This window comes from Sprattus sprattus (assembly GCF_963457725.1).
Source record: "Sprattus sprattus genome assembly, chromosome: 20".
NCBI lineage: Eukaryota > Metazoa > Chordata > Actinopteri > Clupeiformes > Clupeidae > Sprattus > Sprattus sprattus.
The window spans coordinates 19,017,897-19,040,659 of NC_137918.1; the positions used below are offsets into that span (position 1 = coordinate 19,017,897).

General features: G+C 42.2%; 2 protein-coding genes across 2 annotated transcripts; both read right to left on the reverse strand.

The window, feature by feature from the left end:
• Positions 1–245: 245 nt before the first annotated feature.
• e2f5 (E2F transcription factor 5) lies at positions 246–5,665 on the reverse strand (the record flags this gene model as incomplete). Its single annotated transcript, XM_080859134.1, has 8 exons — positions 246–355; positions 1,179–1,217; positions 2,346–2,489; positions 2,990–3,266; positions 3,446–3,550; positions 4,093–4,252; positions 4,496–4,605; positions 5,525–5,665. The coding sequence occupies 8 exons, from the start codon at positions 5,663–5,665 to the stop codon at positions 246–248; spliced, it is 1,086 nt and encodes a 361-aa protein (XP_080715260.1).
• Positions 5,666–6,187: 522 nt separating this feature from the next.
• Positions 6,188–19,905, reverse strand: lrrcc1 (leucine rich repeat and coiled-coil centrosomal protein 1; the record flags this gene model as incomplete). Its single annotated transcript, XM_080858865.1, has 19 exons — positions 6,188–6,311; positions 6,703–6,838; positions 6,977–7,114; positions 7,315–7,523; positions 7,768–7,931; positions 8,302–8,476; positions 8,775–8,960; positions 9,932–10,133; positions 10,683–10,822; positions 11,409–11,613; positions 13,489–13,637; positions 15,946–16,114; positions 17,673–17,875; positions 18,114–18,323; positions 18,450–18,601; positions 18,693–18,869; positions 19,107–19,172; positions 19,339–19,544; positions 19,862–19,905. The coding sequence occupies 19 exons, from the start codon at positions 19,903–19,905 to the stop codon at positions 6,201–6,203; spliced, it is 3,042 nt and encodes a 1,013-aa protein (XP_080714991.1). The 3' UTR covers positions 6,188–6,200.
• Between the last annotated feature and the right edge of the window lie 2,858 nt (positions 19,906–22,763).

Sequence of the window (22,763 nt, forward strand, 5' to 3'; positions counted from 1 at the left end):
TTTCTACCTTAGAATAACAAGGAGCGGAGAATTCTTAGCCACATCTGGCTGGCAGTTTTTTGGGTCCAAGAGGTTCATAGCTGTTCAACCACGGACTAGGCAGTGATCATAAACTCAATGTGTGTGTAGTGTTTTGGGAGACATTTACTATGGGCTCAGATAAATACCTTGGCTAACCAAAAGACTCTTGTGTTGTTTGTGCAGTCCAAAGGCTCAGTGAGAGCACTTCCTCAAGTGCTAATGAATCAATAATTAAGGATGTGCACGTCAAACAGATCGCAGGCGGCCTCGCTGTCATCCAGGTTGAAGCTGAAATCCACACCTGGGTTGGGTGAGAGACGTAGCAGAGGGAAAACTGCAAAAGAAGAGATGAAAGAAAAGTCACTTAGTTACCAACATTACGATGCTGATTTTATGATACTGTGTTGTCTGTTCTTTTGTGTTGAATGCCGAGTATGTGCCAGTGAAGCTCTGAAATCACTCCCTAGGCAAACAACATTTTTAGACTTTATGCTTTGTGCAATTCTGGCCCTCTTCCTCCCATAAAACCATCATGATAAGCATTAGGGTAACCTGAGCGATTCAGTCAAAACCTGAACAGGCTACTGGTGACTATTGGTCAAGATTCCAAGGACCCAAGATGTGAGGTGGAATTCTATTTCAAACGGTTTCAGATGTAGAAGAGGCAATCGCAACAACTTAAGGACCAGATAAAGCCCGTCTGATTTCAGGCTTATGTGAAAATGGACAAGTAAGCTAGCTAATTATACACACACAAGGAATACACCACTAGGTCTGAAACATGCACCTTCTGTTTTGAGCTTGGCCTAGTCCTGAACACAAATACTCAGACTAGGGGCACAGAGAGCAGTTTAGGCCCAATTTAAATCTAGTGAGGTAGGCTGCCACTCCACGCTTTCGGTTGGTTATTCAAACAAACCAACCAACAAGTGCATTCAAACCAGTAAAACAGAGGCGGATACAAAAGTCAATACATTTAGGCTACTTTTACCAAACAGTGACCCACCTTGGTTAACCTATTTTACCAGCATAGGGTCTGTTTGTTTTCCAAGAGTTAAGTCAAATTGTATCTTTTTTCCAGCATGTGAGTTTTAAAAGCCCTCTGAGGATTCTACCATCATGATGGCAGGAAGAAAACATTAATTCTGAATACATACCATCAGATGACATCAGCTCGTCTATGAGGTCAGCAACTCCTGGAGGTAAAAGAAAACTCTGACTGTGACGACAGCATAACAAAGTCACTCTATAGAAACCGGTCTGGATTGAGGGGACTGTGCAGCACTCATACTACATCAATGGGAGGAACTGCTGTGAACATGTGAACAGAGCAGATGTGTAGAGCTGATGTGGAGTGCTTCAGAGGATGGCAGTACCGACCGCTGAGGTCCTCATGATGTTTTCCCAGGAGTATATAATAAATAGTGAAATAACTGCCAAAAAACTAACTCAACTGTGGTGGTGCAAAGACATTTCTCATCTGATCACCACCGTCATTGCCTCACCGCGGGTGGAGTTAATGATTTTGTCATTACTAGAGAATCTGTACTCAACACTGTGTTTTTTTGATTATGTCAACAAATTTGACAGGCAGCTGCATCCGCCGAAGTGTGATACGGGTAACTAGTGAACTTTCCTACTGGACTACTTAGTTCAATGCCATTCATCACCAGATATCATCTGACTAATATCTCATGTGCGGTCGCTCCAACTTAAACAATGGCCGTGCATCATGATGCCAGCTAGTTAACATTATTGTGTTAAGGGTTGAAATGCATATTTAGATGAGGCACCCCTTTATATTACTTTTCATTGAATTAAATTCATTTAAAATGATTGACCCTAACAATTGAACCCTATGTTTACTTTCTCCATTGACACACAAGATAAACACACAAAGCAGTAATTGACCTATTGTTCCCATGTTTGATTATAATTAGATTTCAGTGATGTCTGTAGAGTGAATTTCTTTTACTTGAGCCATTTAATTTAACTTGTTAACGTTCATTTTTCAGATCTTTTGTGATCAGTTTTGGCCCTTCTGTATATCCAGAATGTAGTGGGGATCATTCATTACAACATTTAACCTGAATCTCATGCATTGCTGCTTGGCAGACTGCTTGCTACTGCCCAATGACATGGTCTAAAGCTATTGTTATCCAATTTTAGCCCTCCACATGTCTTTAAAAGCACATATGTAGAACATGAAAATCTTTTCTTTTCTTTAGTTATTCTTTTTAAGCTAGCAAGATTGTTTTTTGGACCTCAGTATTTCTAAAAACCCTGCGTACGGCCACGCTTCAGGAGCATGGGGCCCTTCTTACCCTCCCGCTCCTCCTTCATCTGCTCCAGCATGGACTGCAGGTCAGGCCCATCCATGGGGACTTGGGAGTGGAGGGAGGACTCAGAACCGCCCAGCGAGTCCTGCACAAGCAGACTCATGCTCTCTGGAGTCTCAGGGTGACAATCTACACGGATAGACAACAGACATTAATTAGAAAATGCATTTCCTGAAGGAAATACCAGTGCATGAAATGCAAAAGTTAAGAAAGGAAGAAGAAAAGAAAGAAGAGTGAAAGAAGGAAATAAGAAAGGAAAGAAGAGTCGAAGAAGGAAAGAAGAGTGAAGAAAGGACAGAAGAGTGGAAGAAGGAAAGAAGAGGGAAAGAAAGAAAGAAGAAAAGAAAGAAGAGTGAAGAAAGAAACAAGCAGACTCATGCTCTCTGGAGTCTCAGGATGACAATTTATACGGAGAGATAACAGACATTAATCAGCCACTCCTCACAGTGCAGGACAGTGTCTGGATCCGAATCTGACAGAAACATTACGCTGGAATTCATAGAGCATGCGATAATGGGGTGGGAAGCGGTTCGTTTCTTCATTCAATCACTGATTTTATCACAAACCTTTTTCTTTTCTTTGAATTGAGATTGACCTAGAACATTTCGTTTCATATGTTACTAACATACCCATATGCGTGTCTGGTGGGGAAGAGAAGGGGCTGATCTGGGGCCTGGTCTTAAACTGGCTGGGCTCCAGACTGCCCAGCTGTTTGTTTGTTAGGGAGCACCTCTGGAGCCCTGCCGGGGTGCTGGGGGGAGTGGGCAAGACCGAGATGTCGTCAGCGGGAGGGACGGAGAACACCACAGGCCTGACACTGCTGGACTCCCTGTTGATCAGAAGCACCTGGATGGGAGCCAGCTGACTCCGCAATTTCACCTGGTACCTCTTCTTCTCAGTCTGAGCCTAGGTAAGAGGTAGCATTAAAGCAACACGGTTAAAATCAGAATGCACATTCAAGAAGACATTTAAGGGCATGAACAATTAAGTTTCACATCTGTTTTGCAGCTTTCACATCTGTTTTGCAGCTTACACACAAAAAAAGACAAACAAAGATTTGTCACGATTTTTTTAAAGTTACATACCGGTCCAGCAACCGCTAGCTCTGTGCCTGATGGGGCCATCACGGCCAAAAGGGTGTCTCCAGTGAATGAATCACACATGTCTTCATGCGTGACATATTTATAGGTGTATCGTGTTAAGGGCTTAACAAGAAATGGATGAAAAATTGAAGTGGTGCAAAGTAAAGACATAGGGTGTTCAAACAAAGCACAATAATCAAGACTTGCTTTTAATGAAAACAAGCTGTATGCTTCCCATTGTGGGTTGGCAGTTTTAGTTGCGGTTACAAACTGGAAAAACAGGAAAAAAGACCACTAGTACAACAGATAAATACAGCAGTTATCTGTTGAAACAGGTAAGTTAAGTGGAATGCAATACTATACATATAATTTGCAAACATGACCAAAGGACCTGAATTCCTCCTTAACAAAGCATCGTTGGAAGGCCCTTTTAACCTTTTATTTGTCCAGAGACAATTCAATTTCCTGCACAGTCCAGCCTTCTGAAACATGATATTCTGAAATGGAAATATGACCCCTAAATATGGCGTCAGCAGTTTGCCCACATGATGAAAGGGAGTTAAGTTTCATTCAATTGGCTAAATTCTTCACACTTATCAAAAGAAGACCACATAAGGAATGAGCCCTTTCCAGTCTACCAAAGGATATCTGCTGTTTATTGGGTCTTCACTCATATTTTTGAGGCACTCCTGGAGCAAGGCCTCCTGCTGGTCAAGTTCACGCTCCTTCATCTCCAGCTCTAAGATCTGCGCTTTAAGCAGCTCCACGTGCTCAAGCATCTCTTGGGTCTGGCACCCTGTTTTCTCACCTCTGGCCAAGAGGAAGACCAGTTATTATATAGTGGGAAGACATCATTGTCACACAAACAGAGAAGAAAGACATAAAATACATGTATGTGTAATGACAAGGGATTCTGCATGTCTTTCGCCCTTCATATAATCTGTGCATAAATGAGACTGCATACTGAAATACAAAGGAGCTGGTGTTCAGTTAATAAGTTATTTAATTATATGAAGAACGGATGTAATAGTAATTTTTATGTGTCCCACTCACTTCCACTGGATGGTGTTCTTAGTCCTCTTCTCAATGAGCCCAACACCCTCTAGTACATTTGTAATGTCATAGATCCTTCTTTTCTGCCTGACAGCCAGGGTATCTGCTGCCTGTCACCACATAAAAATGATCACTTTTTCACGGTAACATACTTAGCATACGACATTCTTGGTCACATGAAGAAATCGCCCCCGGATTCTATAAAACGCAATAATCTATCGGAAAATACCACAACACTTTATTTAAGTTTTACAAGTTTGTCACTTGAGCGCGATTCTTTTCGAGTAGTCCATTTAAAATGTTTACCCTGACATAAGCTGTTAACCAGTACCTCTAATCGGAGTAAATGTGTTTCGTCAACTAAATTAATTTAGCGTTCTTGGAACAATCAATAGCCAATTCACAGAAAGCTGGTCCGCTAGAACTAACGTTAGCCAAATTCGTTAACTAGACAGGTGCTGGATAAATAAAAGTTAAAGTCACCCAATTGACAAATATGTTATCTCCTTTTTTTCACCTGAATGAAAGATTAATGTTAGAGGAATATCCCCTGGCAAAGTCTTAATAACTAATGAACAAACGAGCGCAGTGATTCAAGCTAGGCTAGCCGCTATGGCAAGGTGCGCCAGGTCATGTCTGTGGGAAAAAAATATCAGTGCACCTGCTTAGATGACAATGGCTATCTACGCAGCAAAAGACGCATCATTTATATTTTAATTTCCCACCTACCAAGCATTGGTACTACAATTATAACCAAAAAACAAGCCAACCACTTCGGCCTTCCTACGACCGAAGACATTTGTCCGGACATTTAAACCTAACGTTGGCTAGTTAGTGTTCACTGCCAACTCCTTTGTGTCCTGCATTCATTGTGAGTGTCATAACGTTGGCCAAGGTAGCATTACACATCCCATTGGGTTGCACGTAAGTTCAATTAGAAAGTAGTTAACAGTTAGAGAAAATTATTTCAAAACAACACACATTATTCAATACATCTGCAACGCTCACATAACTTTCAAGATTACTGACCACTTTCAAATCGAGTATTCCGTTCTTCGCTTCTTGCAGTAATGTCACAAATTTGATTGCGAGTAGACCCAAACTTTTCTCATGCCGACTTGACCCATTCGGCGTTGACTTCGGCCGGGTCGAGGTATTTACCTCAGTCATTGTCTTATATATTGGAGGTGTTTTTGACTCAGCAAAGATAGGAGTATCTTTTCACCCCTTTACTCCATTTACCTCAGGGCTCCGAAGGTGAAGACACCAGAAATCTTTGAAGCTCGAGGCGTTTTAAATGAAAGGAAGTGACGTTAGATTACAATTACCATGGCAACCAAGAAACTCCCCGACCACCTGTCCTAGGCGGCCGAGTTCGTGTGCGAGCTTTTGACAGGACATGTTCTTTATTTCACTAACGCTGTAGTCACAATTTTCCGAGACACACGACAAGCCACGTTGGTTACATTTTCCATGAAACATGTTAAGACATTCAAAGTGACGTACATAAACACAAATTAGATCAGGTTGTAAAACTTATCCAAGACAAACATAATTAAAATAACTGGCTTAGCATAGATCATTTATGATACAACAGCACTGCTCCTCATAACGTGACATTTACAAATGTAAGTGCAAAACAGGAAGTAAAAGAAAGAACAGCACACATTTGCGCTGTTCTGAAAATGCAACAAAACATTCGAGGTCAGAATTCTTTCAATACGCTGGTGAGACGTCTCATTTTCTCTTCCATCATCCGTTTGGTGTTCTCGGTCTCTTCCAATAGCTGCCGCATTTCCTCCTCCACTTCAATCACCTGCATGATACCAAACACTTCAGAAAACGTTGCAGTCATTTTGTAGACAAGGGAGCACTCTAGTTTTATGAGCAGCCCACACAATACGTTTTAGTAAACTCTGATGAACACAAGAACTCTACCACGTGCTAGAGTAAAAACTTAATAATAACCCTTCACTGCTCTACAATTTCCTACATGCAACCAGAAAGAATTTGTTTTTTAGTTAGATGGTTCCAATTCCCCACATAGTACCATGGTGCCCCAGTCACTGCTCTTTCAGACTTGTAGAAGATGCACCCAGTGGGAATGAATTTGGAGCTAGATTTGCAAGACCCAAAGAAACATTTCCAGACTATTTCTGCTGCTGGCATCCATAAAGGGAAATATTGTTTCGAGATAGCAGTTTTACCTTGTGATTGGCCAGCTCAATCTGTTTCTGTTTGTCATTGATGAGGTACAGGAGCTCAGTCTGATGGGAGGCCTGAAGAGTCTCCAGCTGTCCGCGAAAAGCATCATCTGCATTCCGCAACTTCTCTACGGCCCCTCTGACAGACAAAAAACATTCAGACTAATTACAATGCACTATCCTCATTTTAAAGCATATTATGTAAAAGCAATAGTCTGGCTCTCTGAAAAAATGTGTACTAGTGCAACTAAATATATCAATTTCCCACAGGTCTTACTTGTGACCCTGCAATGCTTTGTCTCTCTCCTCCAGCAGGGTTTTCTCTTTGGAGTCAAAATGTTCCTTCATGCGTTTCACCTGAGTCTCAAGCCTGGTGAGTAAGCCAGCTTTTTCTTGCCATTTGTTATTAGAAGCCCTGCCAGGGAAAAAAAGAATGTGTAGCACATACTCAATTCAAACTGAATATAAAATACCTAGTCATCAATGGAGAAGTAAGGTTACACATACCGGTACATTGCTTGTTATTCTACAAACTTCTATGCTAAAGTTTGGTGAGAGATTGGAGGCAGGAGGTATTGGTAGGTCAGTCACTATGATAAACATAAAGACACATACCTGTAGGCCTCTTTGACCTCCTCCAGTTCGCCGTCCTTTTCCTCCAGCTGCTGCTTGAGCTCCTCCTTGCGGAGGCTGAGGTGCTCCAGACGGTCACGGAGCTCCACAACTGGGGCCGTCTCCTCCTGCAGCCTCTGCTGGAAGCGCCGCTCCGCCAGCGCCCCCTCTTCACGCTGCCGGCGTAGCTGCTCATCACGCTCCTGCAGCGTCTGGAAGGACGAGGGAGAGGAGACGAAATGGAGAGAACAGAAAAAATGGAGAGGAATTTATTTGATCGATGGAGTTTACTGCAACATGGAGTGGCAAGCAAGAAAGAGAGAAAAATCCAACAAAGAAAATGCAACCAGTTCCTTTCCTCCATCTGTTCCTTCAAGTCACTGCAAGTGAATATGGTGAGGAACATGATGAAACGTACTGATGAAAGGAGACCTCAGAAAATAACCTCACTATTACCTCTTTGAGCTTGCGGATAGTGTCCGTCTGATCGTCCACAATCTTGGCTTTGATCCTCAGTCCGTCACTGTCGCGCTCATTCAGCTTCTTCTGTGTCTCCAGCTCACTAGACAGAACCTCAATCTTTGCTTCCAGACGACCTCTGTCTTGGGCTAAAGATGCCCCTGTAAGTGTGTGTGGTAGGGTAGAGATCACAAGAAACACAAATCACATCACTGCCCTTTGGTAAGCTTGAAGTAATTTAACTCATTTTCGAGCTTTACCGTCACAAACATATGTTACGAGTGCTTGTAGACCCTAGTACAACGTTTTTTTTACTGTTAATATGAGTAATATTTAAAACTGGAGCACCTGTAGCGGAGCTATGTCAGTTATCGGTTTGTTTGTTAAAAATCGACCATTGTGTTAAACAGTTGACATGCTAAGTTTAATAATAGATTAACCCTCTAATTCTATGACAACGCGAACGTAGCCGATAACACACACAGGTCGGTATTCAACCCCTTTTCGATAGTTTCCTCGGTGACATCATACCCTGTTGCGCCAGCTCGTGTCCCCAGAGTTTCCTCTCAGATCGGAGACCATCAATGACAGACTCTTGTGCGCCGACCTGGGCGACCAGCTTGGCCTTGTCCTTCTTAAGAAGCTCCACCTGCAAGCCGAGACTCCGGTCCTTCTCTGCTGCTTCCTCCAGAGACTGGATGCGGGACTACAGCAGACACAAGTAACCACACGGTCCATGACCATGACTCAACAGAAAACATCTCACAGCCACGTCTCCTGCAGATCAACTGGAAGAGTGGGCCACTTTCACAAGCGTAATTTCCCCATTTGGGCCCAAAACCTGCAGTACAACATCTCCATTGGACATTCACTGTGGACAAAAAAGTTTGCCGAATAACAAACATGAACTGTATTTACACCCTCTAAGAGCACTGACGGCCATCTCTTCAAACTTTTTGGTGACAAATCAATGCAAGGGCAGTCAAAGTCTTCAGGTTCCACACCTTCAGTTCAGTGATGGCCTCCTTTCGGGACTTGGTGACCTCAGCGAGTCGGTCCTTCTGCTCCCTCACCATGGTAGTGAGCTCCTGCACCAGAGCTACAGACTTCTGCTCCTGCTGCTGGGACTGGGCCAGAGAGGCCTTCAGCTCAGACAGCTCCCTGCTGGCGTGCTCGAAAGCAGCCTTCACCTGGCACACAGGAAACAGGAAGCACAAGTCTAGCAACCTTTTCTGTCCTGGGTATTTCTCCATTGATTGGGATGGTGTTGTTGTGATGGTGTTGTGATGGTGGTGTTGTGATGAGGTGTTGTTGTGATGATGGTGGTGTGATGGTGTTGTTGTGATGGTGTTGTTGTGATGATGGTGGTGTGATGGTGGTGGTGTTGTTGTGATGGTGGTGTTGTGATGGTGGTGTTGTTGTGATGGTGTTATGATGGTGGTGTTGTGATGAGGTGTTGTTGTGATGGTGGTGTTGTGATGGTGTTGTTGTGGTGGTGGTGTTGTGATGGTGGTGTTGTTGTGATGGTGTTATGATGGTGGTGTTGTGATGAGGTGTTGTTGTGATGGTGGTGTTGTGATGGTGTTGTTGTGGTGGTGGTGTGATGAGGTGTTGTTGTGATGGTGTTGTTGTGATGGTGGTGTTGTGATGGTGGTGTTGTTGTGATGGTGTTATGATGGTGGTGTTGTGATGAGGTGTTGTTGTGATGGTGGTGTTGTGATGGTGTTGTTGTGATGGTGGTGTTGTTGTGATGGTGGTGTTGTGATGGTGTTGTTGTGATGGTATTGTTGTGATGGTGGTGTTGTGATGGTGTTGTTGTGATGGTGTTGTTGTGATGGTGGTGTTTTGATGGTGGTGTTGTGATGGTATTGTTGTGATGGTGGTGTTGTGATGGTATTGTTGTGATGGTGTTGTTGTAATGGTGGTGTTGTGATGGTGGTGGTGTGATGGTGGTGATGTGATGATGTTGTTGTGATGGTGTTGTTGTGATGGTGGTGTTGTGATGGTGTTGTGATTTTCAAGTTTTACAGAGGCAAACCAGTCAAGCAAAATGCAGATTTAGAAGAGGGATATAAAAAGACTTTCTAATGCTTCTGGCAATGTATAACATGGACCCTCGTTGGGTTTGCAATGCATCATTAGTGTAACAGTAGGACACTACCTCGTTAAAGCGAGCTGCCTCAATGGTGAGAGCCATACGGAACTCGTCCTCCAGGGCGGCGTACTGCTGTCGACTCTCCTCCAGTTTGCAATTGAGGGCAGCCTGCGTGAGCTCGTACTTCTGCTCGGCGAGAGCCACCTCCTTCCCCAGCGCCTCTCGATACTGTGCACTGTCAGGGAGCAGTCGCGACTCCAGCTCCTTCCTGTGCAGTCATGACATCAATGTTTGTGAGTGTGTGTGTGTCAGAGGGAGAGAGAGAATGAGAGAGGGAGAGAGAGGGAGAGAAAGAGAGAGGGAGATAGGGATAGAGAGGGGGGAGAAAAAGAGAAAGAGAGAGAGAGAGAGAGAGAGAGAAAAAAAAAAGCTGTAGCATGCTAGGGTAAGCAGTAATACACATGCGATGTGTCATAACTGAAGCAGAAATTCCTAAATATCTTCATTCTTAGGGGTATTAAGGTAGCAATGGTATAAGGGAAGTGATTAAATACTTTGGAGAGGTAAATCTGCTAAAACACTGGCCACCCAGGATGTGAAGGATGTTACTAATCTTCTATTGTATTACATTGTCTTTGCCAGCTTTGTATGGCTTCATTGTTAACTCCTTATCTTATCTATTGAGGGGACGGTTGACATGTTTGCTGATTCTATCTTATCAGACATGAAATAGGACTTCTCTGGGACCCCCTGAGGGGAGGTCCTGGCACCTGGCAGGAAAGGTGGGTCCTTCACAGCTATGCTAGCCAGCATGTACCTGTGGACCTGCTCTCTGGACACCAGAAGTTCATGCAGCTGTTGTACTTTGTCCTTTTGTTGTCGTAGTGTCGCCCTGAGGATCTCCACCTCCCTCTTGAGAGCAGCAGCCCTGTTCTCAAGCTCTTTGCAACGCTGCATCTGAAAAACGAGGAGTTGGAAAAGAAAGTTCCGGACAATATGATGCAGCCATGATGGTATTTCTTTTGTACTGCATCACGCCACATTTTTAAATTATAATGTACAGTAACAAGATGAAGTTCCACAACATATTTAATCCTTCATCACCTCCAAAACTGCTGAGTGACAGTTTCCCAAAGAGGCATTAAGGTAAGTCATGGACAAAAATACAATTTCTGAATCATGAATCGTTCCAGATTTATAACAACTGATTTAGATGTCTGTGTATTCAAGGTCATATATTAATGTTAGTGTAGAAATAAACAGTAGATTAATGCGAGCCTAAACAAGACCACGTTTTATAATGTGAACATTTGATCTTAATAGTGAGAAAAGGGTAGTACCAATCCCAAGCTACTGAATTGCATTCACTTTTGAATTTTCATTCAATTACTACTATATCATTCAGTAACCTTAGGCCAACGAATTTCACAAACCCAGACAAAGACAGCAACAACATAATCTGCCGAATGTGGCCACTGGTGGTTTAACTGTGCCACTGCTCTACACATCTGGTGCCAACTACGGGGGGAAAGGGCTCCAGTACCTCCTCCGCTTGCTGCTGGGCCCTGAGGGCCTCTGCCTGGGACACCTGGTCCTCCAAGCTGCGCAGCGCCCTCTTCAGTTGGTCCTCCCGGCTGCGCGCCAACTCGAGGTGCTCAGCCCGGTCGCACCGCCTGTCCTCCAGCTCCTCCACTCTGGCCTGCAGGGATGAGCGCTCAGAACGCTCCTTCAGAAGCAGCTCCTTCAGCCTGCCGGAGAGACGAAGAGAGAAGGTCAGCGGAGGGGACGGGAGACAGAGATGTGTGTGTGGGTGGGTGGGGCTGTTTGTGTGTGTGTGTGTGTGTATGAGAGTGAGAGAGAGTAACACAAAGATGTCAGTCAGCATCCATCTTTTCACACAGTACACTTATTCATTTAATAACTGCTACTGCTTCTGCTACTAATTAATCTTGAGTGATGACTGAAGTCTGCGTTCCGAAACTGTCTTCATTAAAACACTAATTATAGGCTTGTGAGGGTTAGTTTTGATTCAATAAGAGTGGGATGTCAGTTGGATAATTAATGAACAATTATATAATAAACATATTTAATTTAATTCAAAGACGCGTGAGATAATTTTTCATGAATACAGAAAAGAGACACACAACCGCATCGCCCTCGTTTCACATACAGACCTACATACATTAGCTCCTGGTAAAAAGACTGACAGAAAATTAAAACTTTCATAAGTGTAACATTTACAAAAACTGTGCAACTCCACAGGCACAGTGGATGTTATGCATTTATCTTGTGAAATGGGAATACCTTAAACAAAAATACTAAATGTGGACATATTTAAAATCCCATTTTCCTAGGCCTGGAAACCATTAAAAGCACTGACCCTGCCGACCGTCAGGGCACTGTCATTAGCAGGGAGTATAGCCAAGGTGAAGGTGGCAATTAAGACAGATTCATGCGTCACCGAGGACATATGCCTGTCGCCATGGATTTAATTTCCGTCATAATTACGATTTATCACCATTTGGGGGTGTGGGGGTTGCTGGGGGCGATGCTCTGCAGAACATCAACACGGTCCCTGTGTCCCCTACCCCAGCTAATGAGAAACAGGCCTCTATAACGCTCCTCAGCACCCACATCTAAATGAGGGGTGATTGGGACATTGGGAGCGGTTGATTGTGGATAATTATGCCCGTAAGTATTCCATCCGTGGTCTGCCCAGACCTGTGCCAATTACAATTCAGACATGAGGGCTGATAACTGGCTAAGAGAGATGGCAGAAATACAGACACAGGAGCCCTTTGAGGTGAAACAAGGCTGCCAAAGAAGGATCTTTTATCTTCTTTACTGCATGGAGGCACCCGTGGGGCTGTATTTATGGCTTATGTTCTGGCTTGCGTCTCCAGGTAAATGGAAATAATTCCAAAATACTTTGACAACATCTGACAACATTTTATAGAGAACAAAATAATAAGAGCACTGTGTGCGTGTGCATATGGAGTGTGCATATGGAGTATAATAAGACAACAACAAAGACGAGAAGAAGAGAAAGAGAGAAGAGAAAGATTAGAGAACTAAAAATAATAGGCGAGGGTCAGCTGCTTTAAATGTGAGGTCAGTTCTTGTAATATTGGGAATTCACATTTCAGTGGCTTTCAATACAACATATAATGTAAAGAAAATATCCTGACTGTCACTGCAGTTCCTGGTCACATTCGAGGGAAGCTGTTCATTTCTTTCAAACGGCTTTCAAAATGGCCTACTTATGGCAAAACTGCTGCCTTTCACAATAAAATATGATTTTTTTTTCCCCCTCTACATTGGACCATTAACAATTGGCATCATCTCAAGGCACTTTACAGAGCCCAAGGGGGGGAGCAGAGAGAATCAGAAGAAAGAAAACTTTATTCCTTTCAGGGTGTGTCTGTGTCTGTGTCTGTGTCTGTGTCTGTGTCTGTGTCTGTGTCTGTGTCTGTGTCTGTGTCTGTGTCTGTGTCTGTGTCTGTGTCTGTGTCTGTGTCTGTGTCTGTGTCTGTGTCTGTGTCTGTGTCTGTGTCTGTGTCTGTGTCTGTGTCTGTGTCTGTGTCTGTGTCTGTGTCTGTGTCTGTGTGAGTGAGTGAGTCAACCTCTCTGTGGTGTGTAGGGCCATGCTCTGCAGGTCTTTCTCCTCACTAGCGCGTGTCTGCAGGCTCTTCAGCTGCTCCGTCAGCTTCCTCACCGCCTGCTCTGCCTTCCAGCGCCGCTCCCTCTCCTGATCACGCTCCTCCACGATAGCCTTCACACAGTCGCGCGCACACCCACACGCACACCCACACGCACACCCAAACGCGCACACACACACACACACACACACACGCACGCACGCACGCACGCACACACACACACACACACCCACCCACAAACGCACAAAGTGACAAAATTGCTCATTCATACAGATCTCTTCATTTTTTTAAGAGATAAACAAATCTGGACCACTTCAGGAAACAACATGAAAACCTAGGCTGCAGTCACTCTCATGAGGAAAAATACCAACAGTTCAACAATAAACATACTTTGTATCCAGAGTGATCTGTAACACCCACCAACGTAATAACTTCCCACCAACGTAATAACCCTGCCAACGTAATAAAAAAATGTGCATTTTAGACGTAATAGCCCGGCCAACGTAATCATTTCCTGCCAACGTAATAATTCTTGCCTCCTGCCAACGTAATACGCAGCTTCCTGCCAACGTAATAAGTATTACATTGGCAGGAAATGATTACGTTGGTGGGAAGTGTAACACCCACCAACGTAATAACTTCCCACCAACGTAATAACCCTGCCAACGTAATAAAAAAGTGTGCATTTTAGACGTAATAGCCCGGCCAACGTAATAATTTCCTGCCAACGTAATAATTCTTGCCTCCTGCCAACGTTAAACACAGCTTCCTGCCAACGTAATAAGTATTACATTGTCAGGAAATTATTACGTTGGTGGGAAGTGTAACACCCACCAATGTAATAACTTCCCACCAACGTAATAACCCTGCCAACATAATAAAAACGTGTGCATTTCAGATGTAATAGCTGGACCAAGCTTGAGAAGTCTTACATTTTGTTACATTTTGTCCCACCAATGTAATACATTTGATAATTTGCTTAATAGATTCCACTGGGCAGTAAGCTCTTATTTGTATTGAAGACTTTGTTCCCAATGACATTCTCATCTCTTGTCTGACACATTTAATTATACAGTTTTGAACAATAATACAAAGAAATAGTGATGGCAACAAAGTTAACTTAGATGGCAACAAAGTCTACATGCAAATGCAACCCTAATTCAGGGCCCTGTTTCTCGACAGGTTAGTTGCTAACTAAGTTAGCAACTTACTTGGCTGCAATGCAATGTCCCATTGGCAACTTACTAAGTTGCTACTTAGTTAGCAACTAACCTGTCGAGAAACAGGGCCCAGTTAATGAATAAAAGTATTTTGATTCGTTTGTGCGTCGTTTGTGCACGATTGTGCAGGCAAAATGAGCGTTTGTGCACAAACCGTCTTTAAGATATTTAACTTTTAGGACTTAACATAAATAAAATGACAAAACCAAACAAAGTGACATACAAATGGTTTGTGCACAAACGTTAATTTTACCCACACACACATGCACAAACAATTCCAAGCATTTTTGAGTCATTTGGATGTTGACGGGGTGCTGCGTCACCTACTTCCAAAAAATTAAAAGTTAAATTATATAAAAACGAAGCACAAACGATTCCAACCATTTTCGAGTCATTTGGATGTTGAGGGGGTGCTGAGTAGCCTATGGTCAATTAAGGTCACAAAGTTAAATAGGCTATCTTAAAGGCGGTTTGTGCACAAACGCTCATTTTGCCTGCACAATCGAAGGCCTACCAGAAAACAGTGGAAAAGAGGCATATATCTGTATGGTTAAATGTGTCAGATAAGAGATGAGAATCCTGACATGTCTTTGCCCCTTCAATACAAATAAAAACTTACTACCCAGTGGAATCTATTGATGATCAAATGTATTACATTGGTGGGACAAAATGTAACAAAATATAAGACTTCTCAAGCTTGGCCGGACCATAACATCTGAAATGCACACTTTTTTTTATAACGTTGGCAGGATTTTTACGTTGGTGGGAAGTTATTACGTTGGTGGGTGTTACACTTCCCACCAACGTAATAATTTCCTGCCAACGTAATAAGTATTACGCTGGCAGGAAGCTGTGTATTACGTTGGCAGGAGGCAAGAATTATTACGTTGGCAGGAAATTATTACGTTGGCCGGGCTATTACGTCTGAAATGCACACTTTTTTATTACGTTGGCAGGGTTATTACGTTGGTGGGAAGTTATTACGTTGGTGGGTGTTACAGTGATCTGATTTATTTTAAAGCCGTAGCATCACAATAGTACAGAATGGTCATTTCTCCTACCTCTTCTCGTAAAGACAGAGAAGCTGACCCCACCTTGCCTTGAGATGTTGAATTGAAGCCGATGATAAAGCAATTAGAAAATATAAGATTTTCCTTTTTTGTTCTTTCACCTAATATCATGTCATAAGATGGCTGCATACCCTGTAGGTCTCCTCCTCGCCTTTGCTTGATTTCCTTTCATCTGCTTCCCTTGATGCTGCACTTTTCAAGCCCTTCCTGGTCACCCCAGGGGATGATAAATGGACTCCTTGCTTCTTTGTCTGGCCCATGGGGAACCTTGAGCTACTGGTTTTATGTGTATCTGAACCACTGTGGAACATAAAAACATAAAGAGTTGACATTTTAACAGCTGCTGATAACTCTCTCTCTCTCTGTGTGTGTGTGTGTGTGTGTGTGTGTGTGTGTGTGTGTGTGTGTGTGTGTGTGACTTCCTTGCTATGGCAATACTTCACCATAAATAAAAATGCAGAGGACACAAATTACAGTTTTACACAAATTAGTATACAATAAATGATTTACCATGTCGGTTCAAAGAATCTTCGGCATGGCCCATATTTTTAGGATTTTAAGTGTCAAAATTCATCAGCAAATATCCAAGAAACCAGAGATAAGGGAATGTGACAGAGCGACAGAGCAAAAGAGAGAGACCTCAGCTCAAGATGTTGGTACCCAAGCATTTTTAAACTGGTCTCCCTAACCACACAATCCTGTATTTATTCATCAGAATGAATCATATAATACAGTCTATACCATGTATCGTTTATGTGAACTGGAAATCTGACATTGAATAAGGGTTTGTTTCCTACCATCATCTTGTCAGATAGTCCCGGTAAAACCAGACCGATTTTGTGTCTCCCTGACACTGGCGAATGAGACAAATTGATTTCTTTAATCAGATAACAGACACATGCGGCCAGCCCGCTGTGAAATTAGTCAGATGTGCTTTATTTAATTTAGGCGACCATTAATATAATAACAAATGTCAATCTATTTTATCCTCTACTGGCGGGTACAAGTGATGTATCTTCATTAAAAAAGAATTATCCTCTCGGGGTACATGAGACCATGGGGTTGACTGTAATGACAGTCATTTTTCACGAGGGAGAGGAGGCAGGTGACCAGCGAGTTCATCTACTCAGACAGCAGGCACCAGAGAGGATGTCACTGTGCAGCACAGGCTCAGGCTGGGATAAGACCACACCATCTGTTTCGATTAACTGAATGTCTCAAAACCGCATAAACAAGTCAAGATCGATAATTAGATGAAAATCAACATTCCTTGTACGTTCGTGTCAGTTTATCATTTATACACATTAAGAGTCACTCTGTAGCACAGTAGTCAGAGCACAACACTAGCTGGCGTTCAAGAGGTTTCACGAGCTTGACTCTCAAATGAACAACTGAAGCTTGTAACAGATTCTAATATCGGTGGAATAAGAGAGTATGGTACGTGAATCATGTTCAAAGATCATTCAAGCTTTTAGTGTTTGAACAGTGGCTGTGTAGGCAACATGCTGACGCTGCTTGTGTCTACACATATGCCAGGACACGTTAATTCTACATTATTACACGGCTCTTCTTAATGCTGTAGAATGCTCCATTCACTTGAATGGGGCTTCCCAACGTTCTGCGGTCCGTTATTAACCGATAACCGACCGTTGCTATGCAATAATGACCGTTGTCAAGGAAAGTGGCCTTTTTGCCTCCGATTCACGTCTTTCGTAGCACCTCCGCTTCGCGTCGGGGTGCTGTTCGCCCTGTCGGGGCTTATTTTCCCGATAATGACCTGCATTCTATACATTATCCCTTAATTATCACCTTAATACTAGATTATTCAATGTCTCAGCAGATCTGATGGTCAAGGCACCTGATGGCTGATGGTTTGCCTCTTGTGTCCTTGTTGGCTTTTTTCCCTGGGGAACTCCTGATCTGCTTGGGGATTTTGGAACGCCGCCGGTTCTCTTTCCCGCTGTCGCAGTCACTCTCGGATGTCAGATCTGTGTCCCTCTTCGCCCTCAGAGCTACATGAGGGCTGGAAGTGCTTGATGTGGAGACACCTTTCTCAGGCACCTTAGGACGCAGTTAAGATGATATTTCATTCTCATTCAAATTTTACTCTGACAGTGGAGCCAGAGCTGCTGCTGCTGCTTTCAATGTAACAGACTGATTTAGGCAAAACACTGTAACTTCAATGAGAACACATGTGATAAGAGTCATAAAATGATGACTAAGAAATTCCCCTCTGTGATTCCGTTCGTGGATACTGAGTATACACCAGGTTTTGAATTTTTGTTTTTATATGACCCACCTTCCGGAAGAGATGGGACACCTGCTGTTCCAGTTTCTTAATGCGATCTTCGTTGATATGGTTTCTGGAGGCAGAGTGTGTTGTGGTTGGGCCAGGTTTGACAGCTGCTGGAGCTCCAGGTCCTCTGCCTGTCCCAGTCTTGTTGCCAAACTGGGCCTGGACGTCATCCGTCTGGGGCGCACTACGGGGCCTGTCAACTCTCCTGTTTGTCTTGTCGAGAGAAAAAAAAAAAAAGTTAAGCAGTCCAATTTTGGAATTCAGGTATTGAAAATCTGCTGTATTTAACAGTCTCTGCCCAACAATGTTAAGCTGCTTTCAGAAGGTTTCTTTTCTTACATCAACATTAGTATCTGTGCATAACAGATGCTCGAGAAAGTCCTCTAGTCCCGGGATATCAGTGGGGCTGTCTTCTCCAGGGTTGCCGAAACGGTCAACTCCATCTAGAGTGAACACCTGTGGCAGGGATTCTAAGACTGTATCCCTATATCCTGGAGAGAAAGAACAGCACACACACATACAGGTCATTCACATAACCTTAGCACGTCTGACCAAGAGAAATCGAAGGAAGCGGCGCCATACCTGGAAGAGCACACACTGGATTTTGAGGAGCGTTAACAGTGTCAGCCGTGAGCGTGACATCTTTAAGGTTCTGCAGTCCCACCATGCACTGCAGTAGATGGTTACTGTTGTCCAAGTGGTTGCCATGGAGCTGGAGGTGCTTTAGTTGATATTCTGAGCCATGGAGGTACAAGAGGCCTGTGGACGGCAGAGACTTTCTTAAACAATTTCATCAGATTTTTTTCAAGATACAAAACAAAAGATAGTTACATTCACACAGGTAAAAACATGCTAACAAAAGATAACATATAGGTTGTCTTCAGCCCCTGAGCTCACATCTGGGGCATGCAAGTGGCGCTATACACATTTCTTTAATGACAAACTGCAGTTCAACAAGTAGACAATACTCGTTTGTTGAGTCTGATTGAGTCTTACCTGTGAGATTGCATATGCGATTATATGACAAGTTCAATCTGGTGAGATTTATCAACACATCTAGACCTTGAGAGAAGAGAAAAACATGTCAGGGTATATTTTTGTTTGAAACTTTCAGAAGATTTAAGTGTGTATCTTGCGGTGATGTTTGCAGTCATACACTGAGAAAATAATTCCAGACAATGGAAAATATCAAGCAAAGTAATGTCCTTTAGAGGTACCAAGGGCTTACCTTCAACCTTTGTGATTAAGTTGCAGGATAGGTTTAGGGTGCGTAAGGAGGAAAGATTTCCTAAACCGTTGATTTGTGTTATACGGTTGGATGATAGATCAAGATGTCGCAGCTGCCAAGCTTCAGTCAAACCCTCGATTTTTGGTATGTGGTTACAGTGAAGATTGAGTATTGTAAGGTTGGGATTCAGTGGAACATCTAATAAGCTAGATACATAAGAAAAGAGTACACATTAAGGTTACCATCATCTGATTAGACTACGCAAACTACTGGAAAGCTACAATCATGAATTTCAGTTAAAATTATGACATTACATAGTAACTTCATTCACTTTCACTTAAAAAAAGTTAACATGATAAGATTGGAGATAAACGTAGCTAGCCAAACATTGAGAAAGATATTGAGAACAGAGGGGAAGAGCCCCAAAGGACATGGAAATAGAACACCCATAGCTACAAGTTTTATAGATTAACGGAGAAGCCCAGAGACATACATTAGAATACAATAATACTTGTTTTTTTACCTTGATATGTTCTTGTCGATTAGGCAAAGTTCTTTATCTGCCATATCCTTTTACTTTTAGTTATTTAGGATAACCACAGTTCTGAGAAATAAACTAGAAACAAAAGATGAAACGTTAGCTGTTTAAAAGGTTGATGACGTTACCTATCAGTCAAGTTATAGTTCGGCTAGTAAATACACACAGTAGGTAACACGCTAAAAAACCTTTATGCTACGCCAATGCTACACTACAGGTTGTTGTTGATGTTAGGTATCGATAGCTATCAAACAGTAATCTTACTCCACGTCGGCAAAAGGTTAACGTTATCAGCAACAAAGCATTAGCATATTTTAGTTTAGTTTTATATTACTGTTCGAACATGTAACGATAAAGTTAGTGTTTAACGTATCGTAATAATTTGCCAAAGTAGCCTTTAGATACGTTACTGAAGTCACTGTTGGTCACAAGTCTGAACAGTTTAATGTTACCAGTTAACGTTGGCTTTGTTGATACGTTAAGTTTAACAGATAGCTAACGAGATTCCAGAAATAGAGAAAAATACTTTCTATAAATGTGAAGAACAATTATCACATCAATGGTATAAACCAGTAGTGGATGATTTACTTTGTTATCGGCTAACTAGCTAAGATGTGATAACTTGTGTTATCTAACACAAGTTAGCTATCAATATCTGAATTTTCATATGGCTAGCGATTGTATTTGTACACAAAATTCATATTCTGAAGTTTTAGGTAAAACCAAATGTTTATCAACCATAACTGACCCAAGGTAACTTTCTCCCTGTCATGTTGTCGTTGCTGGGTTTCTTGAACTGGCCGCTCAGTGTTTAGCTACCATACGTACTTCCTGTTGTTGGTAATGAGGTTTGCTCAGCTGTTCACAACTTCCTCTTTTTTGGAGACACACCGATATTCCATGATTTAATGTAATAAAATGCCACATGTGAAGAGAAAAATGAAATAAATCAAATGAATGAGAATGATACATAATACACATAGGATAACTTAATACGTGCTGATTCTCCGTAGCTATCACATTTCCCCTTTGTATTGACCACTTCAATCTTACTGCAGTCATTCTTGTCATCTAACATGTCCACTAACTGTAACTGCTATCAGGTTTAATAATCAACATATTTTTCATTGTAAATGTTATAAAGGATTAGTAATAGAACGTCTTTAACACGATTATCTTCCTCAGTTTTATTAAGTCATTATTTTAACAACCTTGTGACCTATGACCTCTCAATAACTAACAGTGTCCAAAGAGAAGGGTTCAATCAATTCATAATGTTATTAATGTTACATAATGTTAATTTTCAAATGATTGAAAAGAGACTTCTTCATCAAAACCAACTTTTAAGAATATCTCATATAAACAAGATTGTTTGCCAAATGACACATGCCGGGGTCTCTGCCCCCAACCAATTGCATAAGGGATTTAGCATTTTTTCCTGTGTATAACCAAAAAAAAGAAAGAAAATCAGGTCTGATAGCTTGCAAAGCTTTACCGTGACCTAGGATGTGACCAAGGCTGTGCCTTCAGAATTTCATTAAGATTTTAAAAACAGGTTTTGGTGAAGAACTGTGCTGGCATTCTCTTTAAACCAATCTAAATAAAATCTGTTTTCAAAGCTAGCAGACAAAATACAACTACCGGTATGCTCTTCCCACAGAAAGAGATTTGCTTAGGTTTCTTGATGCATCCCAGTAAGTAGACCTGCATGTCTCCACAGAAGAAAGGATCAGCTTCCCAATATGAAGATGACAGTGATATGCCTTCCAAAACATCTTCTTAAATGATTCTGTATACGGTCGCCTCATAAACACATATTTAATTATTACAGTATACATATACTGTGTGTGTGTGTGTGTTTATTCTGTACTTTTAAAGATAGACTCCCCCCCAATGAACAGAGATTTCCCTTCACTTGTCAAGATTCAAAGTTCAAAAAGCGTGGGGTGGTATTGGCCGAGGGCGCTGCCTCTATTAGTGGCCTGTGACAGATTCCTCCTACTTTAGTATCAAAGTTCAAAGTTCAAAGTTCTTTATTTGTCATTGCCACAAAGACAACGAGACAGTAGAGGCAACCAGACTTCTTACACAGCTAAATAATAATAAATAACAATTAATAAATAGATTCATAAATATCATACATAAAATAATAATAATAAAAATAATAAATGCAATATATTTCCATATCTCCATATTTCCATATTAAGGTGCATCAAGTGTTAGAGTGCAGTCCATGGGGGGCGGGGCGGGCTGGGCCGGGGGGAGATGAAGGGGGGTGGGGGGGTGGGGTGGGTAAGCTGTTGAGGAGCCTTATTGCACAGGGATAGAAGCTCTTTGCCATCCTGGAGGTGCGTGCCTTTTTTGATCTGAACCTTTTCCCTGACGGGAGTAACAGGGACAGATGATGGGCAGGATGAGAAGGGTCTGTGAGGATGCGTTTAGAGCGCTGCAGGCAACGGGAGGAGGAGATGGACAAGATATACGTGTCCCTTAATATTTTTTTGCTACCAACCAGGACGAAGTATTTTGAAAAACTTAGATCACATAATCTCTAAAGTATCTTTGTACCAACAATGGCAAATGTACAGCGTATTGAAGTGTAATGTAATACTAATACTGTAATGTAAGGTAGTGTAACCGCAATATAATACACTGTTGTTATAGTGCGTTTACAAACTCCCATGGAACAGCAGAACTTGATTTTGTGAGGATAATTTGGTTTCGTTTTTTAAAAAAAAATCAATTTAACCATCATATACTGAGTTAATGAGCTGATTACGTTGTGATGAACACGTACTGCTCAGTGACCTTCATTTATGGAAAAAGACTAATGTCTGAAAAGGAAAACAGATTTTGATTTGTGAGTTTGCTTGCACAGAACAGTGCC